Source organism: Pelophylax lessonae (assembly GCF_965119305.1).
Source record: "Pelophylax lessonae genome assembly, chromosome: 9".
NCBI classification, from domain to species: Eukaryota; Metazoa; Chordata; class Amphibia; order Anura; family Ranidae; genus Pelophylax; species Pelophylax lessonae.
This window is the reverse complement of record NC_138776.1, coordinates 265,520,120-265,534,810: the sequence shown is the minus strand read 5'-3', so window position 1 is coordinate 265,534,810 and position 14,691 is coordinate 265,520,120. Positions and strand designations below refer to the sequence as shown.

At 48.8% G+C, this 14,691-nt stretch overlaps 3 protein-coding genes across 3 annotated transcripts in view; 1 reads left to right on the top strand and 2 right to left on the bottom strand.

Moving 5' to 3' along the window:
• Positions 1-14,691, bottom strand: part of LOC309564445 (uncharacterized protein) — a 382,799-nt gene that overhangs the window by 74,666 nt on the left and 293,442 nt on the right.
• LOC309562642 (uncharacterized protein) overlaps positions 1-14,691 on the bottom strand; it is a 124,256-nt gene that overhangs the window by 48,455 nt on the left and 61,110 nt on the right. The window lies entirely within an intron of this gene.
• Positions 174-7,013, top strand: LOC309563937 (uncharacterized protein; the record flags this gene model as incomplete). The annotated part of the gene is made up of 3 exons (XM_082268568.1): positions 174-284; positions 4,611-4,672; positions 5,885-7,013. 3 exons carry the CDS (start codon positions 174-176, stop codon positions 6,729-6,731), a joined length of 1,020 nt encoding a protein of 339 aa, XP_082124694.1. The 3' UTR covers positions 6,732-7,013.

Below are 14,691 nucleotides of genomic sequence, written 5' to 3'. Positions count from 1 at the left end.
GTAGTTCTGCAACAGCTGGAGGGCTACAGGTCGAGCACCCATGATTAGCGCATGGTCCTTCATAGTATCTAATCTGTCATGCAACCTGAAGACAAGTTTTTGGTAATGAGAAAACCTTTCTACCATAGTCCAAGCAGCATGGAATGCAGCTCTTCATCAGCAGAAACCGTGGCATGACAATGAAGCTGAGAGTCAGCTTGAAGACAAGATATGTGGTCATGAGGAGATCCTTTGACTGTTGTCCAACTAGCCAGGAACACAGCTCTTCACTGGCAGAAGATATGGTATGACACTGGAACTCAGAGTCAGCCTACCTACTCTATGCTTAGTCCCTAGTAGTGTCTAATTTGTCATGCAACCCGAAGACACATTTTTGGTATTGAGAAAACCTTTCTGCCATAGCCCAACCAGCCAGGAACGCAGCCCTTTATCAGCAGAAACCGTGGCATCACACTGCAACTCAGTTAGCCACTTAGTCCCTAGTAGCATCTAATCTGTCAAACAACCATACTTCTAACTACTAGTAGTGGCCAACGGATGTCTAGCCTGGATCCAGCCTCCCAGAGACAGAATTACACAGAATACTGCACCACAGCAACTTGCCCCCTCTACCCCCCCCCCCCATCCTGACCTGACCAAAGTAGATAGGCCAACTCTGAGTTACAATGCAACACCACAGTTTCTGTCAAAGAAGAGTTGCCTTCCAGGCTGGTTGGGCAATGGTGGAGGGTTTCCTCATCACCGCAGATCTGGTCTTCAGGTTGCATGACAGATTAGATGCTACTAGGTCTAAGCACAGAGTAGAAAGGATTATTCTAAGTTACAGTATCAAACCATGATTTCTGCGGGTGAAGAGCTGCATTCCAGGCTGGTTGGACAATGGCGGAAGGGTTTCCTCATTAATGAAGATGTTGTCTTCAGGTTGCACATGCTATTAGGGGCAAAGCGTTGAGTAGTTAGGTTGACTCTGAGTTCCAGTGTCACACCATGGTTTCTGCTGATGAAGAGCTATGTTCCAGGCTAGTTGGAAAATGCTAGAAGGGTGTCCTCATTACCACAGATCTTGTCTTCAGGTTGCATCAGGTTGCATGACAGATAAAACGCTACTTCTCTACTCTGTGACTTTCAGTGCCATACCACGGTTTCTGCTAATGAGAAGCTGCATTCCAGATAGGTTAGACAACTGCTAGAGGGTTTACACTTTACCACAGACTTTGTTTTCAGGTCTCAGACACCAAGATGGACACACATCTTGATCATTCTCAGGAGCCCCTGCAACTGGACTTTGCTGCAACATTCATCTGGAGATATTTCTATTAATAACTATATATACCCGGGTATATGTGCACAATTCCACCAGGAATACAATTGGGACCTTTACTGATAATACCTGTTTGCACATTAGATGTATGGACTGTTATTAATTTATTCTTATAGAAAGCTTGTATTATTTCTACACTGGTGTACATCTATATACTTATGGTTAATGTTATATCCTGGGTGTAGTAGCTCTCAGTTACTTTGATTAGATTACTTGTTAATGTCCTAGGAAAGGGAATTGCCCTTGGTTCACAGAAGCCCTGTCCTGGGTGCAGGCACTGTCCTGGGTGGAGGCTCTGTCCTGGGTGGAGGCTCTGTTCTGAGTGAGGGCACCAGCCTAGGTATAGGTCCTGTCCTAAGTGGGGGTCCTATCTTAGGTGGAGGCCCTGTTTTTGGTGGAGGCACTGTCCTGGGTGGAGGCCCTGTCCTGGGTGGAGGCCCTGTCCTGAGTGGAGGCCCTGTCCTGGTTGAAGGCACTGTCCTGGTAGAGGCACTGTCCTGAGTGGAGGCTCTGTCCTGGGTTGGGGCCCTGTCCTGGGTGGAGGCACTGTCCTAGGTGGGGGCCCTGTCCTGGGCGGAGGCTCTGTTCTGGGTGGAGGCTCTGTCCTGAGTGGGGGCCCTAACCTAGGTATAGGTCCTGTCCTAAGTTTAGGTCCTATCTTAGGTGGAGGCCCTGTTTTGGGTGGAGGCACTGTCCTGGATAAGGGGCTCTGTCCTGGGTGGAAGCCTTGTTCTGGGTGAAGGCACTGTCCTGGATGGGGGCCCTGTCCTAGGTAGAGGCCCTGTTCTATGTGAAGGCAGTATCTTGGGTGGGGGGCCCTGTCCTGGGTGGGGGGCCCTGTCCTGGGTGGAGGCAATGTCCTGGGTGGGGGCTCTGTCCCAGGTAGAGGTCCTTTTCTAGGCGGAGACCCTGTCTTGGGTGGGGGCCCCATCTTGGGTAAAAGCCCTATTATCGGTGGAGGCACTGTCCTTGGTGGTGGCCCTTGTCCTGGGTGGCAGTCCTGTCCTGGGTGGGGACCCTTTCCTGGGTAGAGCTCCTGTCCTAGGTGGAGGCCCTATCTTGGGTGGAGGCACTGTCCATGGTGAGGGCTCTGTCCTGAGTGGAGGCACTGTCCTGGGTGGTAAAACTGTCCTGGGTGATGGCACTGTCCTGTGTATATAGTCTGTTCTGGGTGGAGGCCCTGTCCTGGGTAGAGGTCATGTCCTAGGTGGAGGCCCTATCTTGGGTGGAGGCACTGTCCTGGGTGGGGGGGGGGGCTTTCCTGAGTAGTGGTCCTGTACTAGTTGGAGGCCCTATCTTGGATGGAGGCACTGTCCTGGGTGAGGGCACTGTCCTGGGTGGGGCCCTGTTCTAGGTGGAGGCCCCGTCCTGGATGGAGGCACTGTCCTGGGTGGGGAGTGGGACCTGTCCTGCAAGGAGGCCCTGTCCTGGATGGAGGCCCTGTCCTGGGTGGAGGCCCCGGGCAACTTTAATAATAATCCCACTCTTCCACTTATTGATTCTCTTATTTAGCGCAATATGCGGTTTGAGGAGGACCATTTCTCATACCTCCTAGAAAGAGGGCGACGCTATAATATTTACTAAGAGGCAGAAGAAGCTGAGGACAATGTCCATTATGTAGATGGGGGTTACAAATAGATTGAGCAGAATCAACCTTCAGTCTGTAATCAAGACCTTGTCTGGCAAAGCTTAGAATGATACCAATTAGTTTTAGACCAATATCACGGTATGGAAGACAGGAAGTGATGTCAGGTACAGACAGGAAGTTCCGGGTAAGAGGTAAATCCGAGGGAAGAAGAGAGGAGACATTGTTTGAACTGGCAGCAGAGGAGGTAATAAGATCTTATTTTCTTTTTACAGCCATTAAGCCCCCCCCCCCCCCCGTCATGTTCCGTCCTCTTCCTCCATAGTCAATGTGACGTCTTTTATCTCCAGGAGATGATGGTACACACATATATAGTGTGGAAACCCAGATTAACCCCTTGAGATCACATGACATCACTCTTATCTCTATTAATAAAACGCAGACCTGACTGGAGAGGTGAGGAGGATTCTGGGAGGTCACATGACATCACTCTCATCTCATTAATAAAACACAGACCTGACTGGAGCGGTGAGGAGGATTCTGGGAGGTCACATGACACCACTCTTATCTCTATTAATAAAACACAGACCTGACCGGAGAGGTGAGGAGGATTCTAAGAGGGTCATTTGATTTTTTTTTTTTTTAACTCATGTTCAAATCTAGTTTTCCTCCTGCGAAGTCTGGTGACCATCAAATTGCCTCCACCTCCCTCCCTGATAAATAGAGAAATATTTAGAAGGACACAAGGATCTCTACAAGGACGTCATGATGGAGAATCAGCCGCCCCTCACATCACCGGGTAAGAGGAGACTTTATTGTAAAGGAGAGAGCAGTACGGAGGCTCCACCTAGATCCCCCATCATCTGATAAACACATAGAAACAATGTATTCAGTCAGTGTGTGTGTTTCCTACAGATGGATCCAATAATGGGAACCCACCAGAGAGATGTCCCCGTCCTCTGTATTCCCGGGATTCCACACAGGAAGGTCACACCATCCCTAACCATCATCAGGTAGATGAGGAACAATCGCTGATAGTATCATTAGGATCTGTACATTATCTGCATTGTTACCATTGATGTCATTTTTATTATATATTCAGAGTGGAAGCCTGAGAAATTCTAAAGTTGAGGTTAAAGAAGAGATAAAAGAGGAGGATGATGAGGATGGGGTGATGGAGGAGTCAGAGTTTTCAAAAGCTCACAAAGATCTGTACCAGGACACCATGATGGAGTCATCCAGCTACAGAAACCCACCAGAGAGATGTCCCCGTCCTCTGTATTCCCGGGATTCCACACAGGAAGATTACACCATCCCTCACCTTCATCAGGTAGATGAGAAACAATCACTGATAGTTAAGATTTAAACAAAAAAATGTTTGTTACAATGGATATTTTATTATATATTCAGAGTGGAAACTTTTGGGACCATAAAATTGTTGTTAAAAAGGAGTTTAAAGAGGAGGATGAGGAGTTTGGTGTGATGAAGGAGCTTTCGAAAGGACACAGGGACATCATGATGGAGTCATCAAGTAACAGAAACCCACCAGAGAGATGTCCCCGTCCTCTGTATTCCTGGGGTTCCACACAGGAAGGTCACACCATCCCCCACCATCATCAGGTACTGTAGATGATAAACAATCATTGGTAATCCTGATTTTGACGCAGCATGTTTGATACAATTCATGTTTATTTTATATTGCAGACTGAAAACCTCGGGTATTATAATGTTGTTGTCAAAGAAGAGTTTAAAGAGGAGGATGAGAAGTATGGAGTGATGGAGGAGTTTTCAGGAGGACACAAGGATATGATGGAGCCGCCTAATTTCAGGAACCCACCAGAGAGATGTCCCCGTCCTCTGTATTCCCGGGATTCCACACAGGAGGATCACACCATCCGTTACAAGGTTGGTTGGATGGAGCATCTAGAACATGGACTTGTGGAGACAATGTAGAAATTACTTTTATTTGATGTGACAGCATTAAAGCTTATATTTCACAGTTAATATATTTTCTATCATTTTTTTGGTTTAGGGTGAAGATCTGATTGATATAAAAGTTGAGGTTAAAACAGAAGAAGAAGAGACGTATGTGAGGGATGATCAGCAGTCTATGGAGGAGGATGGAATAACGGGGACATGTATAGAGGAGGACACTCCTACAGAGATCAGCACAGGTGGGTCATTACCACTAAATACCATCATCCACCCATACTGCTCACTGATTGGTCCAGAGTAGGGCCGGGAATGGGTGGTATCAGCCTGTAACCCCCTGGTCCCCGTCCTGTATTCCTGTATTTCTCTTGGATAATCTTCCTTCTCTGTGCTGCAAACACAATTTATGTCTCTAGACTGGATTTATGGAGATTCTGGGGTTCAGCTGGCAGCAAATGTTGTATCTTGAGGGAGGAATTGTAAGATCTTCAGACACAAAGCTGCCAGATGTGGGCGGAGTCCTGGTTTAGGGGAACCAATCTGCTGATGTCTAGTAATAATCTTTGTATTTCTATTTTAGTACATGGATGGGAGATGAGGAAAACCTCAGAGGATTGTCTCACTTTGTCTCCAGACTGTAAAGTAGAAGATGAGGACATCACACAGTATAGTCCAGGAGAAAACCCGGCTACCTCAAATGTCCATCCGGCACCACACAGTGTAGATGGACCATCGTATTCCTCTTATCCTGAGGTACCTCAGACTGTGAGGGACAGTGCCGGACCATCGTATTCCTCTTATCCTGAGGAACCTCAGACTGTGAGGGACGGTGCCAGACCATCGTATTCCTCTTATCCTGAGGAACCTCAGACTGTGAGGGACAGTGCCAGACCATCGTATTCCTCTTATCCTGAGGAACCTCAGACTGTGAGGGACGGTGCCGGACCATCATATTCCTCTTATCCTGAGGAACCTCAGACTGTGAGGGACGGTTGCGGACCATCGTATTCCTCTTATCCTGAGGAACCTCAGACTGTGAGGGACAGTGCCGGACCATCGTATTCATCCTATCCTGAGGAACCTCAGACTGTGAGGGAAGGTGCCGGACCATCATATTCCTCTTATCCTGAGGAACCTCAGACTGTGAGGGACGGTGCCGGACCATCGTATTCCTCTTATCCTGAGGAACCTCAGACTGTGAGGGATAGTGCCGGACCATCATATTCCTCTTATCCTGAGGAACCTGAGACTGTGAGGGACAGTACCATCTTTCCAAAGAATAAGAGGTTTTCCTGTACTGAGTGCGGGAAGTGTTTTTCAAACACATCCAATTTCTACAGACATCAGAGATCTCACACCACGGAGAAGCCACATTCCTGCCCTGAGTGCGGTAAATGTTTTTCAGAGAAGTCCAACCTTTACAAACATCAGCGATTGCACACAGGTGAGAAGCCGTATTCCTGTCCTGAGTGCGGTAAATGTTTTTCAAACACATCCAATTTCTACAGACATCAGAGATCTCACACGGCAGAAAAGCAGTATTCCTGTTCTGAGTGTGGAAAATGTTTTTCACAAAAGTCTCATCTTTACTATCATCAAAGATTGCACACAGGTGAGAAGCCATATTCTTGTCCTGAATGCGGGAAATGTTTTTCAATGAAGTCCAGTCTTGACACACATCAGAGATTGCACACGGGTGAGAAACCGTTTCCCTGTCCTGAGTGCGGAAAATGTTTTTCAGTGAAATCCAATCTTTACACTCATCAGAGACTGCACAACGGTGAGAAGCCGTATTCCTGTTCTGAGTGTGGGAAATGTTTTTCAAAGACATCTAATCTTTCTAGACATCAAAAATTGCACACAGGGAAGAAGCCATATTCCTGTCCTGAGTGAGGGAAATGTTCCTCACGGAAGTCCTCTCTTCCTGTACATCAGGGGTCCCACACAACCCTTGAGGTGTATTAGTGCCTTGAGTGCGGGAAATGTCTTCTATATGAATGTTGGTGGACATGTGTGGAAGAAGCACACCCTGATATACACCTCAGATATACTCCATGGCTGATCTTCATCATGTAAGAAACACTTCATAAGGAGATCAGAGATCACCAAAGACATGAATGAAGTGTCCCGTGTTGGCCATTGATAGCAGGAGAAAAATAAAAATAGAGTCCTTACCTTTCATTGGCTGAGTACATTTTGTGGTGGAAACTTTCACAAACATCCTCTCAGAACCCTGCCTCAGGGGTGCCCCCTGGGGTACTCTCTGTGACTGCTGAGCTGATCACAGGTCACAGTGAAGGGCCAATCACAGCAGCCCTTTACCATGTGATCAGCTGATGACATGTAACCAGACTTGCCGGTTATCAGCATTCCTTTCCTCCCCCGCAGTGTCTGTGTGAGGAAAGGAGAGCCATAGACCTGAAAGACTCTCATTACATTGTGTACACTGATAATCAGTGAAGCCCTATCAGTGCCGCCTATCAGTGCTCATCAATGCCCATCAGTGCCACCTATTAGTGCTCATCATTGCCTATCAGTGCTCATCAATGCCCATCAGTGCCACCTATCTGTGCTCATCAATGCCCATCAGTGCCACCTATCAGTGCTCATCAATGCCACCTATTAGTGCTTATCAATGCCCATCAGTGCTCATCAATGCCTATCAGTGTCACCTATCACTGCTCATCAATGCTACCTATCAGTTCCCATCAGTGCCACCTAACAGTGCTCATCAATGCCACCTATCAGTGCTCATCAATTCCACCTATCAGTGCCACCTATCAGTGCTCATCAATACCACCTATCAATGCCACCTATCAGTGCCCATCAATGCCGCCTATCAGTGCTCATCAATGCTGCCTATCAGTGCATATCAGTGCTCATCGGTGCCACCTATTAGTTCTGCCTATCAGTGCTCATCAATGCTGCCTATCAGTGCCACCTATCAGTGCTCATCAATGTCACCTATCAGTGCTCATCAATGCCACCAAGAGGACAGAGCTGATCTGCTCCTTCTCCTCCCACCCCTCTCCTCCTGTGTGTGCCCCGCAAAATGGGAAAGGACAGAGCCGATCTGCTCCTTCTCCTCCCGCCCCTCTCCTCTTGTGTGTGCCCCGCAAGATGGGAGAGGACAGAGCCGATCTGCTCCTTCTCCTCCCGCCCCTCTCCTCCTGTGTGTGCCCCGCAAGATGGGAAAGGACAGAGCCGATCTGCTCCTTCTCCTCCCGCCCCTCTCCTCCTGTGTGTGCCCCGCAAGATGGGAGAGGACAGAGCCGATCTGCTCCTTCTCCTCCCGCCCCTCTCCTCCTGTGTGTGCCCCACAAGATGGGAAAGGACAGAGCCGATCTGCTCCTTCTCCTCCCGCCCCTCTCCTCCTGTGTGTGCCCCGCAAGATGGGAAAGGACAGAGCCGATCTGCTCCTTCTCCTCCCGCCCCTCTCCTCCTGTGTGTGCCCCGCAAGATGGGAGAGGACAGAGCCGATCTGCTCCTTCTCCTCCCGCCCCTCTCCTCCTGTGTGTGTCCCGCAAGATGGGAGAGGACAGAGCCGATCTGCTCCTTCTCCTCCCGTCCCTCTCCTCCTGTGTGTGCCCCGCAAGATGGGAGAGGACAGAGCCGATCTGCTCCTTCTCCTCCCGCCCCTCTCCTCCTGTGTGTGCCCCGCAAGATGGGAGAGGACAGAGCCGATCTGCTCCTTCTCCTCCCGCCCCTCTCCTCCTGTGTGTGCCCCACAAGATGGGAAAGGACAGAGCCGATCTGCTCCTTCTCCTCCCGCCCCTCTCCTCCTGTGTGTGCCCCGCAAGATGGGAGAGGACAGAGCCGATCTGCTCCTTCTCCTCCCGCCCCTCTCCTCCTGTGTGTGCCCCGCAAGATGGGAGAGGACAGAGCCGATCTGCTCCTTCTCCTCCCGCCCCTCTCCTCCTGTGTGTGCCCCGCAAGATGGGAAAGGACAGAGCCGATCTGCTCCTTCTCCTCCTGCCCCTCTCCTCCTGTGTGTGCCCCGCAATATGGAAAAGGACAGAGCCGATCTGCTCCTTCTCCTCCCGCCCCTCTCCTCCTGTGTGTGCCCCGCAAGATGGGAGAGGACAGAGCCGATCTGCTCCTTCTACTCCCGCCCCTCTCCTCCTGTGTGTGCACCATGGAATGGGAGAGTAGAGAGACACTCTGCTCCTTCTCCACCCTCTCCTCCTGTGTGTGCATCGTGGAATGGGAGAGGAGAGAGACGATCTGCTCCTTCTCCTCCCGCCCCTCTCCTCCTGGGTGTGCACTGTGGGAAGTGTGAAACTCAGCAGTTGAATGATCAAAATCATTAACGATCAATGACCTTGATCAATGATCAATTTCAGCTGCTGGGCTTCACACTTCCCTCACAGGGGGAGGCGGAAGGAGAAGCAGATTGTCTCTCTCCTCTCTTATCTGTGTTAGGGAGGGGGGAGGGAGAACTGTCAGTGCTCTGGGCTGTATGAGAAAGACGCTCTCAGCTCAGAGCCCTGCGGCAAGCAACCCCGCTGGGCCTCACTAAATAGTGGTGGAATGCCAGGGCTCAGTCGCAAGTGCGGTAGTTCTATCCACTGTGTCATATATGGCTCAGTGTACAGAGTGCAGTGGTCAGGGGTATGTCATATACAGAATAGAGTAGAGCGTGCAGTGGTCAGGAGTGTGTTATATGGAGCCCTACATACAGAGTGCAGTGGTCAGGGGTATGTCATATACAGAATAGGGTAGAGCGTGCAGTGGTCAGGAGTGTGTTATATGGAGCCCTACATATAGAGTGCAGTGGTCAGGGGTATGTCATATACAGAATAGGGTAGAGCGTGCAGTGGTCAGGAGTGTGTTATATGGAGCCCTACATATAGAGTGCAGTCGTCTGGAGTTTTTCATATACATTATAGCTTAACATACATAGTGAAGCTGTTACATTTCACAGCATAGTAATACTGCAGATGAAGGTTTAACTCAGCTAAATACCCATTTAGTTCTCCCATCATTCACCGAATCCCCAAACATGTCGAATCCTGTCTAAACCTTTGTTCAGTCCAAACCCAGAGCTCATCCTAAGTGATCACTGTAGTGGCCCCTTACATAAGTGACCAATGGGAAAAGGACCCTCCTTATATCAGTGGTTAGTGTAGCGGTCTCTTACATTGGTGATCAATAGGAGAAGGACCCTCCTTATATCAGTGGCCAGTGTAGTGGTCCCTTACATTGGTGACCAATGGGAAAAGGACCGTCCTTATATCAGTGGTCAGGGTAGTGATCCTTTACATTAGTAACCAATGGGAGAAGGACCCCGTTACATCAGTGGTCAGCGTAATGGTCCTTTACAAAAGACATGCTGGTAGGTAGGTTAATGGGATCCTGTATAAAATTGGCCCTACTATGTATGTATGTATGTATGTGAGTTAGGGACCTTAGATTGTAAGCTCCTTGAGGGCAGGGACTGATGTGAATGTGCAATGTATATGTAAAGCGCTGCATAAATTGACAGATTTGAACCTGAAATAATACATTAGTAACCAATGGGAGAAGGACCCTCTTATATCAGTGGTCAGTGTAGCGTACCCTTACATTTGTGATCAATAAGAGAAGTACCCCTTTATATCAGTGGTCAGTGTAGTGGTCCCTTACATTGGTGATCAATAGAGGAGAAGGAACCCTTTTTATCAGCGGTCCCTTACATTGGTGACCAATGGGAGAGGGACCCCCTTATATCAGTGTAGTGGTCACTTACATTAGTGACCAACGGGAGAAAGACCTTCTTATATCAGTGGTCCCTTACATTAGCAACCAATGGGAGAAGGGCCCCCTTATATCAATGGTCAGTGTAGTGCTCCCTTACATTGGTGACCAATGGGAGAAGGGTGTAGTGGTCCCATACATTGGTGACCAATGGGAAAAGGACCCTCTTATATCAGTGGTGAGTGTAGCAGTCCCTTACATTGGTGACCAATAGGAGAGGGACTCCATTATATCAGTGGTTAGTGTAGTGGTCCCTTACATTGGTGACCAATGGGAAATAGACCCTCCTTATATCAGTGGTCAGTGTAGTGGTTCCTTACATTGGTGACCAATGGGAAAAGGACCCTCTTATATCAGTGGTCAGTGTAGCAGTCCTTTACATTGGTGACCAATAGGAGAAGGACTCCATTATATCAGTGGTTAATGTAGTGGTCCCTTACATTGGTGACCGATGGGAAAAGGACCCTCCTTATATCAGTGGTCAGTGTAGTGGTTCCTTACATTGGTGACCAATGGGAGAAGGACCCCCTTATATCAGCGGTGAGTGTAGTGTTTCCTTACATCGGTGATCAATAGGAGAAGGACCCCCCCCCCCTTATATCAGTGGTCAGTGTAGTGGTCCCTTACATTGGTAACCAACGGTAGAAGGACCTCCTTATATCAGTGGTCAGTGTAATGGCCCCTTACATTGGTGACCAATGGGAGAAGGAACCTCTTATTTCAGTGGTCAGTGTAGTGGTCCCTTACATTGGTAACCAATGGTAGAATGACCCCCTTACATCAGTAGTAAGTGTAATGGCCCCTTACATTAGTGACCAACGGGAGAAGGACCCTCTTATTTCAGTGGTCAGTGTAGTGGTCCCTTACATTAGCAACCAATTATAGAAGGACTCCCTTATATCAGTGGTCAGTGTAGTGGTCCCTTACATTAGCAACCAATTGTAGAAGGACTCCCTTATATCAGTGGTCAGTGTAGTGGTCCTTTATATTAGTAATCAATGGGAGAAGGACCCCCTTATATCAGTGGTAAGAGGGAGAAGGACATTCTTATATTATCATTAGTGGGAAGACTGCCCCCCTTACAGATCATTGATGTCAGTTGTTACTGAGAGACAGCCTTTGGAGGAACCCTGACTGAGAAAGGCTGGACTAGTCAGTAATATATTTCTATTTCCCTTGGTGGGAGTGGAGATGACCCCATCTATAAGGATATACAGTACATACACACACATCACAAGGCCGCGTTCACCCTACGAGGCATTTCTCGGGGCTGCAGTTCCTCTGAGCTCCACAAGATGGTGATCTCACTTCTACCCAGACAGGAAGTCTCTATGGAAGACAGGAAGTGATTTCAGGTAGAGTCAGGAAGTTCCGGGTCAGAGGTGAGTTGGGGGAAGTAGAGAGGAGACATTGCTGGAAGTGGCAACAGAGGAGGTAATAAGATCTTATTTTATATTTACACCCAGTAACCCCCCCCCCCGTCATGTCCGTCCTCTTCCTCCATAGTCACTGTGACGTCTTTTATCTCCAGCAGATGATGATACACACATATATAGTGTGGAAACCTAGATTAGGATCAGAACATTTCCCCACTTATGGGTCCGAAACATTCTCATAATTTTGGAGATGTGTCACCTTCTCACCTTTGCAGGTTCTTGTAACGAGGAATGAGATTCAGATTCGGGATGTACTGAAATTCTTCCTCCGAAGATACCAACCCACCCCCACACCCTACTACATCTGCCATGTACCTGGATTCCATTGACCCTCCTGTGGGCCTGGGACTGGCATGGTGGATGGAGTGGAGGGTGATCAGTTCTTCGATCTCCGGTGAATGAACCCAGAAGTGTTGAGTATTTCATCACTTCCAGGTTCAGAGATGTTATTCCCCGGGCACTGTGGCTGGGGGAGGAGCTAATTAGGCCCAATCTGTCTTTGACTAGCTTCAGTGAGGTCCATAGTAGATCATAGGGAGTCCAATAGACCCTTGATGTATCCTTGAAGAGGACCTGTCATTTTTAGTTTTGTTATCACATAGGGGGCTTGGTAGCAGTGATAAAGTTAGCCGTAATTCTGTTCTCTGCTTTCAAAAAATATAAATTATCCCAAACTTTAAATGGCTAAAGCCAATCTCCGGGAAATGGAGAAATGCCATGGACCTAAACTAGCAATATACCTTTCCATAGCACATTAAGCCCCATTGTAAGGGGTAAATGCGTCAACTCCCAAAAACCAGTACTCTCCTCCACTCACCTTTGCTCTGGCAATGGATTGCCCCTTAATGTGCTGACATCCAGTGAAGGACTATGGGCTCCTCATTCCTGATGATGTCAGAAGGCCTGCAACTGCCAGAGCCTAGGCGAGAACCTAGAGCCAAGAGCCTAGGCTGGGACCATTCTTACAACCAAGAAAAGCCCATGGAAGCGGAGGATCAGGTAAATAAAAGTGCCTTTCGTGACCCCTAGACCTAAAAATGCACCACTGCATGGGAACCATATTGAAGGCTTAGATGCAAGTTTAGATAAAGATATTAATGGGGGTTGGTGAATTGGGGGGGGGGGGGCCTCTGCGTACCCTAGACGATCTTTAAGCAGTTGGAGATGATTGTTCTCTTATTCAGCCAATCATTGGCCTCCTGTGTAAGCTGTGGCTGTATTATTGCCCAGTATATGTAGCCTGCCTCTAATTTGTGTGGCCCTACCACCATTATGTCCTGCAGAAACTGTTTGCCCCTTACTATCTTACCATGCAGCAACTGCTCTTCCCCTACTATCTCCCTATGCAGCAACTGCTATCCCCCTACTATCTCCCTATGCAGCAACTGCTGTCCCCCTACTATCTTCCAGTACAGCAACTGCTCTCCCCCTACTATCTCCCAGTACAGCAACTGCTCTCCCCCTACTATCTCCCAGTACAGCAACTGCTCTCCCCCTATTATCTCTCCGTACAGCAACTGCTCTCCCCCTATTATCTCCCCGTACAGCAACTGCTCTCCCCCTACTATCTCCCCGTACAGCAACTGCTCTCCTCCTACTATCTCCCCATACAGCATCTGCTCTTCCCCCCTACTATCTCCCCATACCTACTGTTCTCCCTGTGCAGCAACTGTTCTCCCCTACTGTCTCCTCATGCAGCAACTGTTCTCCCCCTACTATCTCCCCGTGCAGCAACTGCTCCCCCCTACTGTCTCCCTGTGCAGCAACGGCTCTCCCTCTATCTCCCCGTACAGCAACTGCTCTCCCCCTACTCTCTCCCTGTGCAGCAACTGCTCTCCCCCTACTGTCTTCCTGTGCAGCAACTGCTTTCTCGCTACTATCTCCCCGTGCTGCAACTGCTCTCCCCCTACTATATACCCATACAGCAACTGTTCTCCCCTACTGTCTCCTCATGCAGCAACTGTTATTCCCCTACTATCTCCCCGCACAGCAACTGTTCTCCTCCTACTATCTCCCCATACAGTATCTGCTCTTCCCCCCTACTATCTCCCCGTACAGCAACTGCTCTCCGCCTACTGTTCTCCCTGTGCAGCAACTGTTCTCCCCATACAGCAACTGTTCTCCCCCTACTGTCTCCTCATGCAGCAACTGTTCTCCCCCTACTATCTCCCCGTGCCGCAACTGCTCCCCCCTACTGTCTCCCTGTGCAGCAACGGCTCTCCCCCTACTCTCTCCCTGTGCAGCAACTGCTCTCCCCCTACTTTCTTCCTGTGCAGCAACTGCTCTCTCGCTACTTTCTCCCCGTGCTGCAACTGCTCTCCCCCTACTATATACCCATGCATCAACTCCTCTCCTCCTCCTATTTCCCCATGCAGCAACTGCCCTCCCCCTATTTCCTTGTGCAGCAACTGCACGCCCCCTACAATCTCCCAGTGCAGCAACTGCTCTCCCCCTATTATATACTTGTGCAGCAACTGCTCTCCCGCTACTATCTCCCTGTGCAGCAACTCTGCCTCTCATATGAGCTCTTATTACAAAGGCGTATGTATTTCCTGTGTATTTCCTTTGCTCCTCAACTCCACCTAATGGCCCCCAATGTGGTAACTTACTATCGCCCATAATAAAAAAAACATTTAGAAGAGAAAAAAGTTTAAAGAATGTTTGTATGCACCCAATTGGCA